The 23,760-nt window shown below is 39.6% G+C and overlaps 4 protein-coding genes across 7 annotated transcripts; 3 read left to right on the top strand and 1 right to left on the bottom strand.

The window, feature by feature from the left end:
- Positions 1 to 667: 667 nt before the first annotated feature.
- Positions 668 to 2,018, top strand: LOC131000748 (uncharacterized). 3 transcript variants are annotated; one of them, XM_057926809.1, is made up of 3 exons: positions 668 to 949; positions 1,176 to 1,864; positions 1,959 to 2,018. In XM_057926809.1, exons 1-2 carry the CDS (start codon positions 914 to 916, stop codon positions 1,827 to 1,829), a joined length of 690 nt encoding a protein of 229 aa, XP_057782792.1. In that variant the 5' UTR covers positions 668 to 913; the 3' UTR covers positions 1,830 to 1,864; positions 1,959 to 2,018. The 3 variants fall into 3 exon arrangements, with proteins under 3 accessions (XP_057782792.1, XP_057782791.1, XP_057782790.1); XM_057926807.1 differs by having other exon boundaries at positions 790 to 949; positions 1,965 to 2,018; XM_057926808.1 differs by having other exon boundaries at positions 1,176 to 2,018.
- A 179-nt stretch (positions 2,019 to 2,197) lies between these two features.
- LOC130998036 (RING-H2 finger protein ATL52-like) lies at positions 2,198 to 2,773 on the top strand. Its single transcript, XM_057923471.1, has one exon. The coding sequence runs from the start codon at positions 2,198 to 2,200 to the stop codon at positions 2,771 to 2,773; it is 576 nt and encodes a 191-aa protein (XP_057779454.1).
- A 97-nt stretch (positions 2,774 to 2,870) lies between these two features.
- On the bottom strand, positions 2,871 to 5,312 carry LOC131000747 (monofunctional riboflavin biosynthesis protein RIBA 3, chloroplastic). 2 transcript variants are annotated; one of them, XM_057926805.1, is made up of 6 exons: positions 4,772 to 5,312; positions 4,453 to 4,680; positions 4,049 to 4,374; positions 3,840 to 3,972; positions 3,458 to 3,754; positions 2,871 to 3,297 (listed from the first exon to the last, which is right to left on the bottom strand). In XM_057926805.1, exons 1-6 carry the CDS (start codon positions 5,138 to 5,140, stop codon positions 3,034 to 3,036), a joined length of 1,617 nt encoding a protein of 538 aa, XP_057782788.1. In that variant the 5' UTR covers positions 5,141 to 5,312; the 3' UTR covers positions 2,871 to 3,033. The 2 variants fall into 2 exon arrangements, with proteins under 2 accessions (XP_057782788.1, XP_057782789.1); XM_057926806.1 differs by having other exon boundaries at positions 4,453 to 4,664; positions 4,772 to 4,814.
- A 1,346-nt stretch (positions 5,313 to 6,658) lies between these two features.
- Positions 6,659 to 8,245, top strand: LOC131000746 (11S globulin seed storage protein Ana o 2.0101-like). The gene is made up of 3 exons (XM_057926803.1): positions 6,659 to 6,926; positions 6,997 to 7,717; positions 7,796 to 8,245. The coding sequence occupies exons 1-3, from the start codon at positions 6,731 to 6,733 to the stop codon at positions 7,947 to 7,949; spliced, it is 1,071 nt and encodes a 356-aa protein (XP_057782786.1). The 5' UTR covers positions 6,659 to 6,730; the 3' UTR covers positions 7,950 to 8,245.
- Positions 8,246 to 23,760: the final 15,515 nt, after the last annotated feature.

The raw sequence follows: 23,760 nt of genomic DNA, 5'->3' as shown, positions 1-23,760 counted from the left end.
GAAAAAAAAATCACCCTCCAGATACAATATCAGCCATAGGATTGATAAAATAAACGCACCAGATCGTGCCCTAAATCTCACTAAAATTAGGGGGTCTCATTGGAGCGCCCCCTATATATATATATATATACACTTCTATGAAGATAATTAATTTGATTTAACGTAATAAATGTGTCCCTTTCAATTCATTGTATATGATGAAATACATCAAATTGAGATATCTCGCAAAAAGGAAAATGGTTACCAGCGGCCAGCGCATTAATGGGCACATACTTACATTAATAATAATGATTTCTCATTTAAATTTATTATTTTTACTTTTAAATATACATGTAATTATTTGTTAATGTAGGTTATGTAGCAATTTTTTTTGAGAGATCTTGAATTTAATCTCGTCTGCATGCGGTGTAATTTTTTCACATTTGTGTAAAAAATTTACCTTCTTTAACCAAAGCCGCGTAATCATCAGCTGCTTCTTTTACTAGAACGGAAACTCCATTATTTAGAGAATAATTAAGGAAAATCAACCTGGATTCAGCCGTTGACTGCGACAGCAGGTTAGTATGCAAAACATAAAAACATTTTATACTTTAGGATTTTCATTTAATGTATGGTAAGAGAAGACAAATTCCTTAAATAATGGAATTCCCCAAAATAAAAATAGAACAATAACATTCAATATATAGGAAACCAGCAGTGGGATCACATTTTTTGAGCATTTAAAAAAAACGTCCTTAAAAAATATGAATTGAATAAGGGGCATTTATATTTTGTAAGCTTGCTAATGTCTTGTCCTTTTATTGATCTTCCTCTCTATATAAGTCTCATAACTCTTTTTTCTCAAAACCCCTTTCCCCATAGAATCTTCCACTAAACACATTTCAAGAAAATATATTAATTTCTCAGTTTCATAATGATGGAGATGGCTTCATTTTGGAGTTATGAAGAGGTGGATATCTTCTCTTCATTTTGTAGTCAAACCCTTGTGTTAAATTTGATATCCCGTTTTTCGCAGGCTTTGCGAAGATCACACATTTCATCTTCATTCCTGTTTTTTATACTTGAATACTTATTCTATGTGTAATGATCTTAAATCACCCAATTCTTGAATCAGAAGCAATATGCAGAAAAATGAAAATCCCATTGAGTTTCTAATGCAAAATTGTGTGTGACAGAATCATGAGATGGAGCAACTGGGTGAGAAGCTGATGTGCACGACTCTCGAACTTGAGAAGCTGAAATCGGAAGCGGTGGAAGAAATGAGGAAAAACAAAGACTACATAAAGCAGTTGATCCATCTTCTCAAATACGCAATTCAAGAGAGAGACGAAGCCAGAAACCAATTCCAGAAGCTTCTCAACAACACCATGCTCCCTTCCCTCCCCCTCTTCCAATCCAATCCGGCCAAGGCTAATTCCAGCGTCACCGAATCCAACAGCCTGTCGGAAACCTACAGCACGCCGGTCGACTCTCTCTTCGACGCCGTCTCCTCCCCTGACGTTGATCAGGCGTCGTTGATCATAGACGATCTTGCAAAGGCCACAATTCTGCCTCAGAGAGGGAACTTCTTGCAGGCTGTTTTGCGGGCCGGCCCGCTTCTTGAGACGCTTCTCGTCGCCGGCCCGCTTCCCACGTGGCGTAATCCGCCGCAGTTTCAGCCTCTTCACATACCCCCTTTCTCCATCAATGCCGACCACAAGCCTTATGCTGACTTATCTTGTGCTTCTGTTCAAGTTCAGGCATCGCCTATGCTGAATTTCGGACATATGGTTTCTGCTCCTTGCGGTAATAGTTATGCCCCTTTGGCCAAGAGACAGCGCTTCAGTTGATGTTTCTACTTGTTCCAATTTTTGTACAATAGAAGGTGGGAGCTTTGTAAATGGTGGAAAATCTATTCATTGTTAATTAGTATTTGATTCACTCATTTTTTGTATTCTTATCAATGCAACTTGTATCAGTTTCAGTGTGCACTCTGGAGATTGCTGGTCTTTATTCTATACTATATGAGTTGGATAAAAGGGAATCTGATATGGTTGGTTGTGTAAGGCATTTTCTTGATATTGCCATTTAGAAATTGTTTAATCACATCCAAGGCTTGTTCTTTGTTATCATCACCAACAACTTGTTTTCATCTCAAGTATTGAGACTCACAAAGAAGTGAGTTGAGTGATTATCATTCCTTTGGAATAGCAATAGCATGTCGGCATCCCCGACAGCGTCTCCGGGTGAGGATTCTTCAAAGTGGGATCCTCAGGTGATCGGCATGGTTGGCCTGGTTTGCAGCATCTTCCTGTTGTTCAGCTACTATAAGATACTAGAAAGGAACTGCGCCACAATTCGCGTATCACGAAATCGAGAGCAACGGAGGCGCCTGAATCAGCATCTTGAGGATTTCTCCTCCCAGCTCCAGAGCAGGGGACTGGACTCGTATCTCATGCACTCGCTTCCCATCACTCAGATCAAGAAATGCAAGGATACAGAGCCCAACCTCAGCAGTTGGGAGTGTGCAGTCTGTTTGGGGGAATTCGAACAAGGGGAGTGGGTGAAGCATCTGCCTATTTGCTCTCATGTGTTTCATGTCTCGTGTATCGATACTTGGTTTCAGACTCACGACAGCTGCCCCCTCTGCAGATCCTATGTATGCCATCCCAATACGCCTCCTCAATCATCAATCAACATCAACATCTATCTCCAGACTCTCAATAGGGAGGACTTTCATCGCCACACATCACAGCATTACCAAGAACGGCGTGATGATCTGAGTAATAGTTGATCAATCTAGGTGATTAGCTCGTAGCAATAATCAGTCTGTTTAGAGACAGAATAAGGCCATTTCTCAGAGTTGATTCTTCTAGTATAGTCAGTGTGAGTTGGAAAAGTGTAATGAAATTCGAATAATTTGCAATAGAATAGCGTTTTCACATTTCATACAATGTAAGAAAAAATGAATACAGGTGGGTGAATTAAAAAATGTGAAGGGGCTTCAAACTGTATATCCCCCCTTGGTAATTTAGCTATCCATGAAAAATGTCTTCAGCTTTTGCTCTTTCCCTCTGCTGGCTCTTGGTTATCACTAGTTGATTTGATGAACTCAGACAATGGCCCTTGTAGATCAGATCCATAAACATGACCCATCTTCACACGTTTCGTCTCCAAATACCGCCTGTTGTCCTCCGTGATGGGGGTCAGTACAGGAACACGACCCACAACTGCTAGGCCGTATCCCTTGAGACCAGTAAATTTGGCCGGATTGTTCGTCATCAGGCGCATGGTATGAACTCCAACGTCTCGTAGCATCTGATTAAGCACGCAGAACAGAAACCACTTTCATTTATCACAATGTGAGCCTTTCTCCTTTCAAGAAAAGTGATCAAATGCATATCCTGCTTTCACAAATACACCTAAATCATGTGCAACGGATGCAACTAAAATGATTAAGGTTAGAAGATGGATAGACCTGGGCGCCAATCCCATATTCGCGTGCATCAGCTGCAAAACCAAGCTCGAGATTAGCTTCAACCGTGTCATGGCCTTCATCCTGCAAGTTGTAGGCCTGAAGCTTGTGACCAAGCCCGATCCCACGTCCCTCGTGCCCCCGGAGGTACACTAGAACGCCTCTACCAGCTTGCTCTATCAACTGCATTGCCAAATCCAACTGATTGCCACAGTCGCATCGCCTTGATCCAAAAATGTCGCCTGTCAAACACTCCGAGTGAACCCTCACAAGAACATCCTGCCCATTCCCTATGTCTCCCTGAATCAACACAACCATAGAACTTCAAACTTACTTTCACCAACAACACTATTTCTTGACACTGAATGCTTTCTTTGTTTTCTACCTTCACAAGCGCAATATGCTCTATCTCGTCCAGTTTTGAACGATAACAGTATACCATAAACGACGAACCCCATTTAGTAGGCAAGCGCGAAACTGCAGTCCTTTCAACCAGTTTTTCCCTCTTTCTCCTATACCTGAAATCCAAATATTCCATCATCCAGTAGGAAAGATCAAATAACCAACTTTTCTTGATATGGGAGACATATATACCTTATGAGATCAGTGATTAAAACAATTGGAATGCTATTATCCAAGGCCAACTTTCTCAAAGTGGCAATGGAGGCCATGGAACCATCGTCTACATCAACTACGGCTGAGAGAACTGAGACTGGCTGCAAACCAGCTAGTGTGACCAAATCCACAGAAGCTTCACTGTGGCCAACTCTACGTAGAACGCCCCCGCTCCTATACTTGAGGGGGAATACATGTCCCGGCCTTCTGAAATCTTCCGGCCTCGACTCAGGAGAGGAGAGAGCAAGCACTGTTTTTTCCCTGTCTGAAGCTGACACACCAGTAGATGTTCCAACTCTAGCATCCTAAACAAATGTTTACTTTCTACTCAAAGGCAAGGAAAATAACTCATCAAGAATGATAAAGATTTCACATATATATACCACAGTGACAGTGAAGGAAGGAGCGGACGAATTATCTTCATTTTGAGGCGACATCAATGGGAGGTCTAGCCTCTGAAGGTCCTCTTCCTTCATGCCGACTGAGATTATACCAGATCCGTGCCTAACCATGAACGCGACCGCCTCAGAGCTCACGTGGGATGCTGCCATCACAAGGTTCCCTTCAACATCACCATCATCACCATCATTATCATCTACAACAAGCACAAACTTAAAACAAAATTCCCCACACCAAATAATCAGCACGAGATCGGCCATCAACTGTCAGACAAGATGCATAAGAAAATCACAAAATCAAAACCTTGCGTTGGCGCAATGCAGCGAGGGCTTGCTCGATGGAAGAGTAGCCCGGAGAGGGACGGTCAGGATCGCCATCGGCATCACTCACGAAGAAATCAATGGTTTCTTGAGTTATTTCGGCTTCCAAAGTTCCAAAGAGTGCAGGGGAAGATTCATCATTTTCATTTGATTGAGCAAACAAGGAGCCGTTTAAATTTTGCTTGTTCGATGAGTAGCTCTCTGATGATCCTACGGCGCAGCACGCTGCAAGCTTACACTTACACGGTCGACTTCTATGAGGCGAGATAGTTGTGAGATGAGTTGAGTGTGAGGATTTCCAGCTGATCAATATGTGAGGAAACGAAGATTGCTGAAGAGTAATGCAATCCATATTGTTGCTGCCTTTTCTTTTTTTTAGTGAGTCTTGATTTCAAGGTGTGTTGATCATTTTTTGTTCTATGAAAAAATTTGGCGGCCTCTTGTTTTTGTGCATTGTTATCCACTGCAATAACGTCCTGAGATTTGGAGCCACATGAATGCATGAGTAGTGACAAACTGCAGTTTGGACACTTTTAGAGGAGGGTTGGAGTTCCGTTTTAGTAATGCAAACTTCACAATTTTAGTCGACGCGGGTCATCTTTATATAATTATGGTGAGTTTACTTTGATGGATAAATTTATCATGGAAATTAAAAAGAAGGGATAACAAAAATTTATACATTTAAATATCTCATTTCTTTTCCCACATTTTACACAAAAGAGAAGTTCATCATTTTTCCTTCTTTATTTTCACTTCAAGGATGGATAATCTTATCCATCCATAAAACATTTTTTCATGATAAATTTATCCATAAAAATAAACGCACCCTTAATGGTATGATTTGATAACGATGAATGTGAAAGAAAAAAGGCTTGGTTTTGGTCCTCCAAGTATGTACTGTCAGTTTCGGTGTTCTAAATTTATGAGCAAAAATATATAGCATGCATTAATTTGGCACCACACATTAAGGATTAGGTAAAAATTGGCAGATGTGGCCAATTATCCATTATGTTAGGGAGGAAAGTTGCCTAAATTGGCAAATTAAGAATGTTTGCCGAAAATTCGTATGATTTAGGGCTTTAAAATTAGCTAAAGAATTGAAATTGGGGATGTAGTTGGATTGATAGGCTCAAAATTAATGGACTTATAAATTTAGTACACTTATAAAATGTAAATAAAATGTAATTGGACCTTTAGGCTCAAACTTGTAATTTTCCAAATTCATGAGTCTCTTAACATGCACATCCTTGGTTGGATGCCACATATAATAGCAAATGCGATATTTTATTTTGTTTTGGTTTCTGAAGATGACATCTTTTTTCTTCTTCTTCTTAAAAAAAAAAAAAGAACAAGCCCACCAAATACAGAATCCATAAGAGAGAAAGTTATATATTTGCTAGTTTTAATACCAAAAAGATCCGATCATAACTTTAATTATTTAATTAGCAACGTAACGTTTAATGTAATCTTCATTTTCAATCTGAGAAACAACTTAATCCACAAGAGCTTAAATAGGATAAAAGATCAGGATAGATAGATAGGATTCAGATAACCACACGTGATCTAATTTAATCTGTTAATTCTTTGAACTCATTTATCTTCTTACTCAAGAAAATCCAAGATTACCACGAGTTATCTAATATCGATAATTAAGATACGATCCATAATGCTAATTAACCACAATCCCATCTGCCGAAGGACTCACTAATTAATTAGTATAGAAATTTAGGAAAGAAATAATCGTTTTGCTTCTTCCACAATCAAATCTAATCAAACGCTTACTCTAATTATATCTTATGGATATGCATCAACACCGGTGGTTTGACACGGACTCTATATCTTGCTCTCAAACCCCCTATATATATACCCCACCTATCAACCCCTTTTATTCATCAAACTCTCCAAATCTTTTTTGTAGCTTCACATCAGCAATTCAAGAGATATGGATATTGATTTGACACCCAAGTTGCCCAAGAAGATCTACGGTGGAGACGGCGGGTCGTACCACGCGTGGTGCCCCAACGACCTCCCTATGCTCAAAGACGGCAACATCGGCGCCGCCAAGCTCTCCCTCGAGAAGAACGGCTTCGCACTGCCGCGCTACTCCGATTCCGCCAAAGTCGCCTATGTTCTTCAAGGTATATATTAAATACTAGCTTAATTTGCGATGTTCATGTGTATTAATTAAATGATTTAAAACGCATGCAGGCAGTGGAGTCGCCGGAATCATCCTGCCGGAGAAGGAGGAGAAGGTGGTGGCGATCAAGAAGGGCGACGCCATCGCCCTCCCCTTCGGCGTGACGACGTGGTGGTACAACAAGGAGGACACCGAACTAGGCATCCTCTTCCTCGGCGAGACCAAGATCGCCCACAAAGCCGGCTGCTTCACCGACTTTTTCCTCACCGGCCCCAACGGCATCTTCACCGGCTTCACCACCGAGTTCGTGAGCCGCGCCTGGGACTTGGACGAGGCCACCGTCAAGACCCTCGTGAGCAGCCAGTCGGCCAAGGGCATCGTCAAGCTCCCCGCCGACGCCAAGATGCCCGAGCCCAAGAAGGAGCACTACACCGGCATGGCCCTCAACTGCGAGGAGGCGCCCCTTGATGTCGACATCAAGGGCGGCGGCAAGGTCGTCGTGCTCAACACCAAGAACCTGCCGCTGGTCGGGGAGGTCGGCTTCGGGGCCGACCTCGTGAAGCTCAACGGGGGAGCCATGTGCTCCCCCGGCTTCTCCTGCGACTCCGCCCTGCAGGTCACCTACATCGTACGAGGCAGCGGGCGGGTCCAGGTTGTCGGTGTCGACGGCAAGCGCGTGCTCGAGACCACCATCAAGGCCGGGAACCTCTTCATCGTTCCTAGGTTTTTTGTCGTGTCCAAGATTTCGGACCCAGATGGCATGGACTGGTTCTCCATTGTCACCACTCCAAAGTGAGTAACAATTTCTTCTTTTTTTATTATTTTAAATTCTTTGAATGTTGGTCTTAATCGGTTTGGTTGAATTTGCAGCCCTATTTTCACGCATCTTGCGGGAAGGACTTCGGTGTGGAAGGCGCTGTCGCCGGAGGTGCTGAGGGCGTCGTTTAACGTTCCGGCCGATGTGGAGCAGAAGTTTAGCTCCAAGAGAAAGGCTGAAGAGATCTTCTTCCCGCCACCCAATTGATCACCTATTTTTCTATTTTCCAGTTTTGTCTTACCTACAAGAATAAGCAGTGAGCATTTTGGCTTGCACGGATTTTGCGGTTTTTATTTCTCGCTTTTTTTTTTAAATTTCAGTTTGGTTTAGGTTAGGAGCATTAGTTTTATGTTAGCCTTTAGGAGTCTTTAATTTATTTCAGTTTTCCGTTTAAGACATGCACTTCTTGTGCAGTTTAATTACTGGATCTCTAGCTATATATTTTAGTTAACGTAATTGTTTCGTCATTTCTGTAGAATTAATTGAACTTTAATTTTTCTGCATCACATATGTTAATTGCAGCTGGATTTTTCTTAATTTAATTCTTATTCGTTGAGAGAGGGAGAGAAAAAAAAAACACGATTTCAATAGACAAATATCCTCAAAATCACGACAATTTGTTCAATATAAAAAAGATTCGAATAATTTGAAATTGATAGTTATCTTTCCAGGGAATTGACATAATATTAAACTTGTGAATATGTACTAATACAAGGGTTAATATTCTTCTTTTTTTAGGGAGAGGGTCAATATACTTTAATATGGTGGACATGTTCCTCTTTTTCAATAGAGGGAAAATGATAATACATGCATGCCCCGAGCTGTTTATATATATATAAAAGAGTGATCCATAGTAAAATTTATCAACTTGTTATATTCATTTTGGTAGATTGTATAAAACATAAGTACAGAAATTTTAGTTACAATAATGTTGTAACTGTAATTTTAAACGCAAAACTTGAAATAAATGTTGGAGGGGTTTCTTCAATAATGAAGATTGTCCCCTAGGCTCTCAAATGGGCTGAGCCCAGAAACAGGGGATCGGGCTAGATTTCTTGGCCAGCAAAAAACAAGGTTAGCCCAAAATAAAAAAGTGCATTGCTTTTGTTAGACTTGCGAGATATGTATCAAGGCTACTCCAAAAGGCCCAATTTTTGGATGGGTGTATTAAGGGTGATTCTATATCTGGCCTACATTTGACTCTTTATAGCTTTTATATTTTAAAAATATTTATTAAATTAATATATTCATCCCATTACTCCTAATTTAAAATACTAATAAGAATAGAATCACAAAACAAATGTAACCATCACTCACAATCCAATTCATACAGTAAGGAGGTGATTGGTATGATGGAATGGAATGAGTGTGGAATGGAATGAAGGTAGGAATGGAATGAAGGGGGGAAAGGAATGACAAACTTTGATGATTTATTTGCTTGGTATGCATAAGGAATACAAAAGGAATGGAATTGTAATTCCTTGTTTGATTCCATTCCTATGATTGGTAGCTAAAATAAATTCTAGGAATGGAATGGAATTATTTTGTTTCACTAAATTAACATTTACTAAATTTTTTTTAAAATTTTTCTTGCCACCTCCACTCCCACCCAACCCAACCCCCAATTTTTTTTTTCTCGCCACCCCCACCCACACTCACAATTTTTTTTAATTTTTCTCGCCCCACACCCCACCCCCCCCACCAACTCCTCTCCCCAACAATTTTTTTTTTCTCGCCACCTCCCACCCTTCCCCCAATTTTTTTTTTAAATTTTTATAATATTCATTGTTCTGTTTTGCAATATGCATAGTTCATTTTTTTGTTTAGGGGTGGGGGTGGGGTGGGTAGGTGGAGGTGGCGAGAAATATCACTTTGAAAGTTCAGATTCTAGAATATGGGTGTGCGGCGCAGCGGTAGTTCTCTAGGGTTTGAGTTTGAAATCCTTTATTTTGTTTGTAATACATGTATTTAGTTTTAAATTTTATAAAATATATTATATATAAAATATTTAAATAATATATATATATATATATATATATATATATGGGTCGGTTCGATTCGGTTCCCGACCGACCCATTCGCAGAGAACCGAAAACCGAACCATTTTTTCCTAGACCGAACCGAATAAAAAAATCATCGGTTCGGTCGATTTTTTTGGTTCGGTTCGATTTTTGTTCACCCCTACCCACAAACTTTCATTCTTGTTTCAAAATACATAATAAATCACTTTTTTCAAAATTTCCGATAGTGTGATTTTTCGGCGAATTTTTTAAATGACGTGGCGCCGAACTTGAATGATGTGACATATTTAAGGGTTATGTATCACTTTCCCCCTCAACGTTGACACCCCTATCGCCTTTAACACCCTAACGTCAGGGTTGACGTTGTTTAGTACCTCAGCGTTTCAAAATTAAAGCAAAATGCCTTCACGTTTTAACGGTCACCCCAAGCGCAGCTCTAACGGAATCAATCACCGTTAAAATGCAGGGGGCAATTAGATTGTCATGTCACATAATTTCCATGTAATTACATTGTATTGCAACATCATTTAAATTTTTGATCAAAATCTGTCATCGTGGAAAATTCCAAAAAAATGATTTATTATGAATTTTGAAACAAGAATGAAAGATTGTGGGAAAAACCAAAACTTAGAAATTTATTATGATTTTATACCAAATTTACCATTTTTTTTATTGCATGTTCAGGTTCACCAGCAAACTTTTCCCTAAGAACTGGATCTTGAGTTGCAATACCAATGGGGCATGTGTCTTTGTGGCATTTCTGCATTATGATGGATGGGTGTGGGTGTGGCTGGGGTGGGGGTGGCGAGTAAATTAAAAAAAAAATTGTGGGGGTGGGGAGATAAATTAAAAAAAAAAAAAAATTGAAGGTGGGGGTGGCAAGAAAAACTAAAAAAAAAAGTTAATTTTTTTTTGGGTTGGTTAAGGGGTGGCGAGAAAAATAAAAATAAAATAAAATGTTGGAGGGTGGGGGTGGGGAGAAAAAAAAAATTTTGGGGGGGGAGGAAGGGAGGAGTGGGTGAGGTGTGGGGGTGACGAGAAAACTTAAAAATAAATGGGGGGTGGGGGGTGGGATGGCAAGAAAATTTTTTTAAAAAATAAAAAATATATTTTTTTTGGGTGGAGGGGGTGGGGTGGGGTGGGGTGGAGTGGGGGGAGGGAGTGTAAGTAGGGGTGGGGTGGGGTGGGGTTGGGTGGGGTGGGGTGCGGTAGGGTGGGGATGCAAATTATATAAGGATAATTTTGTCAAAACCTAAATTTAGGTGAATTAGAAATGAAATGGAATGGGTAATACCATGTTGGAGGGAAGGAATGATGATTCCTATATTTAAAGGAATGGTGATTCCCTTAAGAATGATGATTCCTAAAATAAAATTATACCAAGCATAGGAATGGAATGGAGGTAGGAATCACCATTCCATTCCCACCTCCATTCCATCATACCAATCACCTCCTAAGAGTTTGGAATACTCTATCCAATTCTTGCGACACTGCAAAAGTTATTTGGATCTCTACCCAAATATAGTTAAAGGTTAGTGATCTATCCTATTATTCTACACCGGGAGGGAGAAGCACAATTTGACAAAGGCGGCAACTCCGCGATGATGTCGTTCGAACGGCATTTGGGATCCCAACTAGCTGAGATGTGACGGGAAGGGTGGGGAGGGAGTGTTTGATTTGTTTTAATAAATATAAATATTGTAAAAGCTAATTTCATAATTTTAAAATATAGTATACAATTTTTAGATTTTTCTATTAATATTAAAAATATAGAATATTTATAAAAGGGTATTTTTGGTAATAGTGGCTACCATTATTATACTCCCTCCGTCCCAATAATCTTGTCTCACTTTTCTTTTTGGTTTGTCCTAATAATCTTGTCCCATTTCCTTTTTAGGTAAATTTTAAGGGCTAATTAACTTCTACTTAAACATGATTCTATTTAAACTCCCCCTCTAAATCACATCTACACATCTACGGCTCTCTCTCTACCACCTCCCCCCTTCTCCCTCTTTAAATTCGCTGCACCATTTCCTCTCTGTAAATCCACCGGTGCCGCCGCTCCCTTCCCCTCTACTCCGTCGGCGCTGCCTCCCACCTTCCCTATCTGTAAATTCGTTGCCCTCTTCCCCCTCTGTAACTCAACAACCACCGCCGCTCAGATCTAAGCCCTAAACTCCCTCTTCTCTTGCCTCGCCATCATCTTCCCTTCGGCGAAGCAGCAGCGACGGGCTGCCGTCTCCACCTCTCTCTCCGGTCTCCGCCTCCGAGCCCTAAATCCCCAAATCCAAACGCCACGGCGGCTGTACAGCCATAGGACTGCCGCCGCGGTGCCTTCTCCTGGTTAGCGAAGACGGAAAATTTATTGAAGAAATTTGGCTTTTCTGTTCTTGGCTTTTCCACATTTTGTTCTTGGTTAATGAAGATGTGAGAACGACAACTCAGATGAAAAAGTTGATTCCTTTTTCAATGGGAATAGTAATTTCATCCACGCCAACCACACGGTAATAGTAATTTCATATCTCACATCGCGCCGCCGCGGATCTGAGCATCGCCACCCCGCCACCGGAATACCGCTCATCCTCCGTGAAGCAGCAGCAAGATTCCAGCACGTTAACGAAGGGGATCTGCAACCAGCACGTTTCTGCAGCCTCCGTCGCCTGCTCAGTCTGCGCCTCGTGCTGCTGCTGGTGCTGTTGGATCTGAGCCTCGTGCTGCTCCGCCGCGACCTGCTCCACCGAGACCTGCTCCACCGCCATCGGTCTTCCTCGCCTTGGACGGTCTTCCTCGCCTTTGACCGCGAACTGCTCCACCACGAGCTTCCACCGCGAGCTGTCTCCTCCACCGCGAGCTGCTCCACCGCGCGTTCTTTTGGGGGGAATCCACGACGTTGATACTCTTTGAAGGATGGATGATGATTAGCAAAGTCGTCTTCAGTAGGACTTGGTGATGAAGACTACTATTCACGTCTTATAACCAGCCCGGCGTTGACTTCCCGTCAGCCCGCCATCCGCGCTCGGAGCAACCTCGCCGCGGATTGACAGCAGCGACGCCACCCAGATCCCCTTCTCTCCAGATCTTCAGATTCGACCTCGGATCTGTTCTTGTGAGAGAGGCTTTTGACGTCGCCGCGCCTCCTGTTCTGCTGATTTTTGCAGGAGGAAACGGCTGCAAACGGCGACCTCACGCCGCTGATCTTCCGTCCGTCCGATGGCGTCAAACGGCGGCAATGGCCCCTCCAGCGTTGGTTGGTTCCCGCCGCTGTCTTTGGCTTTCGGTGGACTCAGTTCACAGGGCGACAGAGGTGCGCTCAATCTGCCGGTCGTCTCTACAAATTTTCTCCCAAATGCTCCTCGTTCCTCCTTCGTTGTAGGAGAGCACTCCGAGACCGCTTCTCTGGATCGAAGTTCGGGTGTTGCTGCTCTTCCGAACCCTTCGATGGCCCCCCCGTCTGGTCCGAAGGTGTCGCCTCCTCCTCAGCCGAATGCCTCTTTTGCAGATAAGCTGAAGGCTAGGGATGGCAGTCCGACCGAGCAAGTTTCCAAACCTAGGGACGTCCCCGCTCATGACTATTCAATCCTCCGGCCGGAGTTGGTGGATCTCAAGCGTTGCCTTGTTTTGGACCCTTCTTTCCACCAACGACAAGTCCGGCGTTTCGCCCATGTGGTTCACGGCCGACTGTTCCTCCGCAAAGGTGATTCACCTCGGTTTGCAGCGGATCTTTGGGAAGAACTTCAGCAGCTTTGGAAACCGTCTGCCGGTTGGTCAATTCATCCTCTCGGAAAAGGTTTCTTCACTTTTAATTTCACAACCGACGAGGATAAGGCAGCGGCTTTCACTAAAACGACTTGGCGTCTTCGCTCAGGTATACTACATCTCCAGGCTTGGGTGCCGAATTTTGATCCCTACAAAACGCCTTCTACCCTTGTTCAGGTATGGATTAGAATCTTTAACTTGCCGCATGAATATTGGCACCCAGAGGTTCTTTCCGGGGTCGCACGAGAAGTGGGAACGCCTATCTTGATTGATGGTCAGTCTGCACAGGCTCATGTGGGTCACTTTGCTAGAATTCTTGTTGAGTTAGATGTTTCGGCTGATATTCCCGAGGCTTTAGATATTAAGTGTGGCGACATTGATTTTACTGTCAAGTTTCGATATGAGAATTTGCCTTATTACTGCTCCGTTTGTAATGTTGTGGGACATACTGCTAACCAATGCAGAAAGAGTAGAACGACCACGATGGGCTTTACGGAACATCAGGGCCGGGAACGTGGTCAGTACAAGGTTGATGACCACAGGGTTGATCCTCGTCCCTACACCGGAAATCAGGAATCTCCAACAAGGGCTGGACAAGCTTTAGCTGAGGTTGGACAGTCTTCAGATCCTACCTCATCCAATCCCTTTGCTGTGTTGGTTTCTCTTGATGGTGAGGATAACATGGACAAGCCGCCTTCTGATGGAGGCCGAGCTTCAGATGCTTGCATCCCTCAAGACAGTCAGGGTAGAAAGGATATGGAACAGTTTGGTTCAGATGAGGAAAAGAGCCAAATTGAGATAGTTGAGCAGGAACACGAGAGGACTTCTGCACCTCTGGTTGTTCAGCCGCTTGCAGTTATGACTGACAACAACGTTGTGCTAACTTTGACTGGGACGACAGGACCCATTTCTCGTACACGAGGGCGTCCGAAAGGGGCTATCACCAAGAAGGGGAGAGTTTCTGATTCTTCTATCAAGCACAGGCTCCGTCGTTTCATAATCAATGGCATGTCTTCGGATTTTCAAAACTCAGCACGCAGTGATGATATGCATGGCCCAGGTCTTGACACTTCTTCGCCTGTGGAGTTCCTGAATAAAGTGAAGTTTGCTCAGTCTGAAGGAAAGATACTGCAAAACTTTGTGATCAACTCCTCTAACTCTACCGATGCAGCCCATGCTATGTCGGTTGTGGCCTCTTCAAAAAAGAAGAAAAAATGGGGCGATTTGTTGGACGATGAAGAGGACGATGTTTTAGACGAGGACGACCCGCTTAAAATATTCTCTTAGTCTTGATTTCTTTTTTTTGGTTACCCAGGGTTTTTTGCGGGTTTTTTGCTTGTTTCCTTTGTATCTGGTCTCTCTTTTTTTCCTTTTCTTTTTAATAAAATTTCCATTTCAGCAGCTTGGTTAATGAAGATGTTGAAAATTTTGTTCTTGATTTTTCTGTTCTTGGTTAGCAAAGACGATGGAAAATTTAATGAAGATATTTCTGTTCTTGGCTTTTTTGTTCTTGGTTAATGAAGATGATGAAAAATTTGTTGAAGAAATTGTTCTTGGGTTAAAGATTTGTTTTTTATTCTTGTTCTTTTGCTTGACTCTGTTCACTGTTCCGGATGGAGAGAGGCGGTGATGAGGCTGGTGGCTGTGCCGACGCCGGGGAAGGAGGTGGCGTAGGTGTGGCTCCGCCTACTGTTGTCGTCTCGGGAAAGATGAGGAAGAAACAAGATAATTTTAAGTTATACTTAGTTTCTTCTTAAACATGTGGGACATTCTAGTTTACAACACTAATTTCACACTCCTTAATCTTCGTGCCCAAAAGAAATGTGACAACATTATTGGGACGGAGGGAGTAAGAGTTCAAATACCAACTACGACTCTACGTACAGTCTACACATAATATGCCTAATATACGAGCTTAATAATATAACAGCTAACCAACATTGACTAATAAGGGAGGATTTACTTTGATGAAAAATGAGAGAAAAAATATATTTTCACTCGTATTCCATCATTTTCATATGTTTATTATGATGAAAAAATTTCTCCGAACATGATTAAATATTTTCTTGGACAGTCTCTTTTCACTCATTTTCTCTCTAATGTTGGATAATATGTATTATTTTATGGTAAGGGTGTGAAAATATTTTCCAATATTTTTTTCATCTTTTCATCTCTAATAAACATTTTTTCTCATCTTTTCTTATCCATCATTTTTAATGAAAATTTTACGAGGAGAGTTAAACGCACCTAAATAGACCTACTTCAAAATGGAATCGCTAATCCACAATATGCTCGTAATATGCTCCAATCCTCACGATAACGTAAGGACAAAAAAAGTTCGAATTTCTCAAAAAAAAAAAAATATTGATATATAAATAATAAGAGTTCAATTGTTTCTATAGTAATTAGTATTACTCCCAGACTCCCAGTGCAATGCACAAAAGGTACGCTTATCAATATTACCAATTTAGCTGTACAATAAATTTAATATTAATTCAATAAAATGAAATATTGTATTCTTGTATAATAAAATTAATATTATAAGAAATGTTAACTTGATATAAAAAAATAGAATTACATAAAGTTAATAGTTTTTTAGCAAAATATGGTATGATGTAATTTCATTAGTTATACATAGAGAGATTAGAATCGTAACATTGTATAGAAAAATTCATAAATATAATATAAATATTTGTTATAATTAAAATTATTTCTCATTATAGAACATAAATCTATCATTCCTCTAATACATTTAGCCCACGTTTGATTGGGTGCTTTTCGATGTTGGAAAAGGAATAAAGTAATTGAATTCAATTGTTGTTTGTTTTGGGTAATGAGATAATCATTACCTTTACTTGAGGGTAACCCAATAACCCAATTTGTTACCCCTCAAAATAGAGGGGATAGAATCACTTACTAATGATTCGTTTCCATTGTTAAACCAAACACTCAATAAAAATAATGATTATTGTTACCATTCGAGTACTCTTTTATTTTTTTCTCATCTTTTCTCTAAAAATCGGATTCGAATCTAGAGTAGATGATATAAAATTCAGATCCGGTCCAGATCCGAATCTGGACCCAGTTATATTAAATATATAATATTTTTAGTTTTTATTTTTATCCAACCCTAAAACATAAACTCCTAACTTTACAATTCAATTTCATATTTCAAAACCCTACTTCTTCCCACCTGCGCCGCTCATCTATCCCCCACCCGCGCCGATCACCTAACTTCCGGCCGTCCACCTCCGGTCTCAGCCCCTCCGGCGGTCTCGGACAATCCAGACGCAAGGCAACGCCAACCGCCGCTCCATCTAAACCGCCGCTCCATCTACGTCCACCTCCGGTCTCGGCCCCTTCCCCACCCGAAATCGGTGGTCTCGGACTTGAGCGGAGGCTCTGCTGCAGAGCAGGTTCTCAGCGTGAGCATAGCAGAGCAGGTTCTCACCCGAAATCGGCAGGCCCCTCTCCTACCCGCCGCTCCTTTCACGCCGACCCCACCGCTCCTCTCCGGCCGCTGCTCATCCTCTCATATAGTGATTAGTGATGTAATATGATATTTTTTGTTAGTTTTGCAGCCCCGATTGAGCATAGTGCCTTCATTCAGCTTTAGTTTTTCTTGATCTGTGATCTCTTTCCTGGATATGCTAGTAAGAATTGGTTTATACATTTTGGGTGGCAATACATTCAGCAAATCCTAGGAAAAGTTAGTGCGAATTTCTGTCCCCAGTTGAGCATAGTGCCTTCATTTAGTCACTGTTATTTTTAATTGGAACAGTTGGAGATAATTACCTGATATGTTTCATGTGATTTATATGTGAATTGTTCTTATTTATTTTGGATTGTTTAGTTTTAAATGGATTATGGTGTATTTTGTGTTCTCGAATGATTGTTGAAACTTTAGATAATTGTTATGATTTTTATTTTAATATTTAATTAGCTTATAATTTATTTTAGAAAAAAAATAATATGGATCCGGGTATAAACCCGAGATCATGTGGATCTTATGGATCTGGGTCTGGATCCCATTTTTTTGGATCCAATGGATCTGGATCTAAGTAAAAAAACATGGATCTGAATCTGGACCAAGCAGGATCCGGCCCATTGCCATCCCTATTCCTACCTTGGCGTTACCCTTCTCTAATGTATTGGTACTATAAGTAGCGCTATAACGTTCATTTTCATTTAATCTTTATTTCTACTCTTCTATTAATTTAAAGTTCAATTTTCATTAAAATTAAAATTTTAATATTACATTAATTAAAAATTAGGTAAAAAATTTAAAGAATTAAAAAGTTTTGGATCTTAAAATTAAAAAGCAATAAATAAACAATAAATTAAAAAAACAACAAAAGATATTTAGAAAAAAAATTAAAACCCTACCCCACCCCTCTTTTTCCTTCTACGATTGTGCATCTCTCTTTTCATTCTGTTTATTTTTTTCCGCGCGTGTCTACATGCGATTGCAATTGTTCTCATTTGTGGCCGGCACTCCCCTTATATCGCGTCGCTCTAATACAGATAGGGTGCGTTTGAAAACTTGGTTGAGTTAATGACATTTTTCCAAACCCAAGAAAAGGTTGCTGGGTTTGGCCAGCAAAGCTAAATAGGCTCGGTGTTTGATAGCACCATGTTATAAGCGCGAAAAAGTACTGAGGTTGTTTAATATCACATGCTGTCTTCATGAAATAATAGCAAAAGATCCAAAATATCCTTAAAAACATTACTGAATTAATCCTATTTTATTAACCTTTCATAATTAAAAAGAAAAAGAAAAAGAAAAAGAAAAAAACTCTTTCACCACCCACCCACCAGTCACCACCATCAACCCACTATTATGGAGTATTTATCTTCTTCTTCTTCTCTTCTTGATTAATCCTCCGCTCCAAAATTTATTTGCATTAACAATAATCAATGTCACAAAGAACTCTCCCTCAAGAGAGTGGAAATTTGCATAAATTGATAGTTGGACGACACACTATATATATCAAATCAGTTTTTTGCTCTCTTTAACTCTAATTTATTTGCATTAACAATAATCAATGTCACAAAGAACTCTCCCTCAAGAGAGTGGAAATTTGCATAAATTGATAGTTGGACGACACACTATATATATCAAATCAGTTTTTTGCTCTCTTTAACTCTGCTTAGTTCATAGTTGGATGACACACTATATCCTATGGTATTGTAAAAGTTGGTAGGAGTGGGCCCTTTTTGTTTCACTGAATATATGATACTTACTCAGAAAAACAAAACAAAATAAGTATAACTAACTAATTAATAATCTACAAGCAGTGTCGATGGGAAAATGGCAGATATGAACACGTGGATGGATTCTCATCCAAGATCCTACCTACTCACAATTCATATGTTAAAATTGAAGAAAATGGATTGGAGTAAAGGAAAATTAATTAACTGTTCAACAGATGCATATTTTCATAAGTTGTATGTAAAAGCTGCATGATTTTATAAAAATATATAGTTTCTATCAAAATTAATTAAACTATATCTCAATCATGATTTTTACACTTTTCTTATATATTTATACTTTTTTAACAAATTATTTGAAAATTTGAGGCATGTTGACAGATTTTTATTTTTAAATATAAAGTCCACCAAGTGACAAAAAAAAATTAGTGGCGACATGTTTCCATGAAAAATATCGATTTTGGATCCTTTTATTTTATTTGGTTAAACTCAGGACTCAAAAATTCATTTTTCATTAGTCAGATTTTTGTACTGTTATCTTGTAATTGAAAATGATGAAATGGTGTTATAATTAATATTAAGAACGATGAAAGGTTGACAAGTAAGAATAGATGAAGTATTATTATTAGTAGGGTGTTATTTGAGGGACATCCCTAAAAAAAATATAAGAAGTTATTTGGAGGACAGAGGGAGTATGTGTTTTAAACTTTTAAGCATCATTTTTAAGGTAAAATATATTGGTTTAAGATTATAACTGCATATTAATACTTTTAATAGATTTATCCATCTTTGTATTTATTGTTCTTATTTTACAATATTCATTAAATACATAAAAACAAATTAATTATTTATTATTTTTAAAAAAATACATAAAAAGATACGGAAGCCAGAGTGTATATGCAGTGCATGGCACTGATGCAACACTGGTGTCTCTCTAACGCCAAAAGTTTTTGGTTTAAGTTCACCATAATTCGGTCTTTAAATATAATTATTTAATTATTAATTTGTAAAAAAAAATACTTTTTTCGTCTCATAAAAATATGCATAGTAATCATTTTCTGTTTGTTCCATAAAAATATGAATATGTTATTTATAGCAATAATTTTTCTACTAAACATCATAATTAATGTGTAACTCTTTCTCTATTCACACTATGTATAAAAAAAAATTTCGTGTCAACCCATACTATGCATGTTTTTATGGGACAGATGGAGTATTATATATATATATATATATATATATATATATGATTCTAAATTTATTATGTTAATTAAATGAGAAGTTATATAACTGCATGTATTGTCAGCACACATACCCCTTAATAAGGTCATTGAAGATCGGAATGAGATTTAGTGTACCACATTTTATGTCCCACTTTGTGTTCCACTTTCAATTTTATTTAATTTCTTATATATATTTTCTTCAATTTCAACTTTATATGCTTTAGTTTAATTTTGTGATTATTAACTAGAGTTTATTCCATCAATCTAGGGTATATAATTATTTTTTATCATTTAATTTCACTTTTATTAGCTAATAATAGGTTGATAAATTGAAAGTCATGGTATATACTTTTTTAAAAAATTAGTTTTTTGAAATAAAAATTAAATATAATTCATAGTATTATAATAAATTTTATTTTTATAAAAAATATTTTTAAAATAATATATATAAATATGGGACACAGTGGTACATAAGATTGTGGGACACTGGATCTTCTATAAAGTAGCAACCTATCGATTAAAAATGGTAAGTTATTCCATCGCGAATGGCTTAGAAGTGAAAATGGGTATTTTTTGTGATAAAAATCTAAAATACTCGTAGTAATAGAGTATTTAAGCTATGTTTTTTTTTATATATATATGGAAAATCGTAGAGTACATATATTTTCTCTCTTTTTACACATATTCTTTTTGTTAAAAAAAAATCTAGAAATTTTTTTCGATAGCCCATTTTTTCATTTTTCACTTAAATTCATGATAATATTATCAATGTGATAATATTTTCCCATATTGTATATTTTTATGATCTTTTAATTGTATCTTCAAAATATATACTTCATCTATATTATAAGTGACTCAAATTTTTTCTGACACTAAAATTTAGAAGAATGTGTAAATTTGTTAAAAGTGGTATAGTCCATACTTTTTGAATGATTAAATATTTTCATTTATGTAAACAAGCCACTTATAGTGAGACGGCTCAAAATGAAATATAGACCATTTTTAGTGGGATGCGGCAAGTACAATTTAACTCAGCTCTCTATGTTTTCTCGTCGTTATCTCTCTTCTTCTTCTTTTTTTTCTCTCTTTCTCTCTCTATTCATAATATTTTCATACTATATCTTTTCATCAAAGAGAACATGAGATAAAAAGAGTGGGGTAATAATTTTATCATTGGAAATTTCATATATCCTTCTTTTATATGGATACGTACGTCTACTTTTATTGCATGTAAAATTTTCATGCATCGAAAAATTATGAATAAGAAAAAATAATAAAATATTACCTTTGATGAGAAGTAATATGTGCAGAGTAAGGAAAGAATACAAATCAGAGGAATCGACCCCACTGGCGGGTCAAATATGGCAGAAGAGACACACTCGCCAGAGAAGTCAATGCCATCAGAGAAGTCATTCCCCTCAGAGAAGTCACCATCGTCAGAGAAGTCCTCCATGCCAGAGAAGTCATCCGTGTCAGAGAAGTCCTCCACGCCAGAGAAGTCATCCACGTCAGAGAAGTCATCCATGCCAGAGAAGTCATTCATGTCAGAGAAGTCCTCCACGCCAGAGAAGTCATCCACGTCAGAGAAGTCCTTCACGCCAGAGAAGTCATCCGTGCCAGAGAGATCGCCTCTTTCAGAAGGATCGCCAAAAACGCGGAGGATTTTCCCGCGTGAAGATGAAATTCCTGATATACCCTTCAATCACGTCAAACGCATGCACTAGCATCGATTTTACCTTTTTACCCTCAATTGTAATCTATAAATAGGCCTCGTGCTCGTGTATTACATTTTTTACGCTATCATTTGCTCTCGAATACTACAGTTATATTTGGCTTTCGATTCTCCGATTGTTACTTCATCCTTTCCGATCAACTTTACTAGGTATAGTTTACGCCTTTCATTCCGTAGTTTAGGTGTTGGTTTCGTAATTCACCAACTGGCGCCGTCTGTGGGAAGGTTACTGGGCTAGGACGTGAGATCACGGTCGCCGGCGTACGCAGATCTGAGATTCCAATCGGATCTGCGGGCGCTGGCACCAATCGAGCCGATAATTCGGACACCCAGCTGTTTTTAATCGGTTAATTGCGTCTTCTGGTTCAATATACTGATAATCTGCTGTGATGTGCGTTGATTTATGTTTTTGGTGCATGGGGAAAGGTGGCGACGGGCACAAATCATGAATCGGGGAATTCTACGTTTATTCACCGTTTGTTTGAGTTAATTGTTTACGCACGAAGGGTTTCCTGGTAGAATTGATGCTTTCTTCACTGATCTAATGTTTTATATGGGAAAATTGTGGTGTGAGGCTCTGTTTTGATTATGTTGGTGCTTTTTTCTTACGGATCTAGTGTTTTGCGTCGATGAACTGTGGATTGACCTCGTATCGCCGGTATCTTGGGTTTTATGTTGTTAGTTTACGGGTGTTTTACGTATAAACGGGATAATTGTGGGTGATCTTCAGGTTTTCTCCGCTAATCCTTGAATTGTGCTTGCGGGCTGTTGAGTATTATTCTGTTTTTGGGAGGATGTGAGGGTTCGTTGTTAATTAGGGGCTTTGAACGGATGAAAGATTATTTCGCACTTTGTCTCTTATCTCATGAACTTCTTTACTGTTAATTTACAGGTTTCGCACCGATTAATACGTCGATTAGTGTTTTGGTGTTGTTATCATAAGGTTTGTGTTGCTGATGGGTGGATAATTTGCGTTTAAAAGAATAATTATGGATGTCCTTCATGCTTGCTTAAACTAATTCTCGTCCTATGCGTTGAATACTGCTTTACGCTAATAATTTGGGGGACGGTCGTGATAATCCTGTTGTTTATAGGCTTTGTGATTATTATAAGACAGGATCATGTTAATCTTGGGTTGATTGCCGTGTTAATCTTGTTCGTTTCCTTACATAGTTCTCGTTTATCTATCATTTCTAACGCATTACGCTAATAAGTTTGTTGGTGGTTGCCCTGTTTCTGCTTGTCTTTGGATTTCCTATTTTGGTTCTCTGAGTGCTCTGTTTTCTCCGCCGGACTTTGGTGGGGGTTCACGGGGGAAACCACCGCTATGCGGGCTCTGTTTTCTTAATCTATGCCCTGGGTTTATTTCCCAGGGTATAGAGTTACGACGTGGGGAATTTTTTAACGGTCTCTGTACCGGTAGCCGGGATTTCTTATTGGATTTCTTATATCGGGACTCCAATCGGTAATAAGGGGTTTATTCTTTCGTCGTTAGAATGGTTTCTCACTTTGTTTATGTGTAGGTACCATGGGATCCTCTGATGCACACCGCAACCTAGAAAAGGAGTTCGACTCCGCTGCGCTTACCACTGAGGTGCCTACCTCATTGTTCAACAACTTGCAGGGCAACACAACCTTCGCTACGCCACCGGGATTCCCCGCTGTCTCGGTTACTCCGCTGTTGGGATTGAATGGTAACTTCCAGAGGTCTGCTCTGGTGACACCAGGATCAGAGGTGCCGAGCTTGGCCCCCACATCTGGTGGGGGATCGATTAACTTTGGGATAGCAGAGCAGATGATGGCCTTGCTCAGTTACGCTAATATGCGCCAAGCAATGGGAACTCCAATGCTGTCTATGGTTCCTACTGTAGCTCCCCTGGTTGGAGCAGCAAACCCGCAGGGCACTGAGGCCCCACCTCCAGCTGCTCAGGAGATAAACACTTTAGCAATCAACAAACAAGCTGCGATGCCTCTGGAAATGCAAGGGGACCCGGCTGACAGGGAAGTGGAAAGAAGACCAGAGGGGAGCCGGGTCAGACTCAACAGTGTTGTGAGAAAGGAGAGGGTTGACGAGT

This window comes from Salvia miltiorrhiza, chromosome 8, assembly GCF_028751815.1.
Source record: "Salvia miltiorrhiza cultivar Shanhuang (shh) chromosome 8, IMPLAD_Smil_shh, whole genome shotgun sequence".
Lineage (NCBI taxonomy): Eukaryota > Viridiplantae > Streptophyta > Magnoliopsida > Lamiales > Lamiaceae > Salvia > Salvia miltiorrhiza.
The sequence above is the reverse complement of the archived record's forward strand: the minus strand, read 5'-3'. Positions and strand labels throughout refer to the sequence as shown.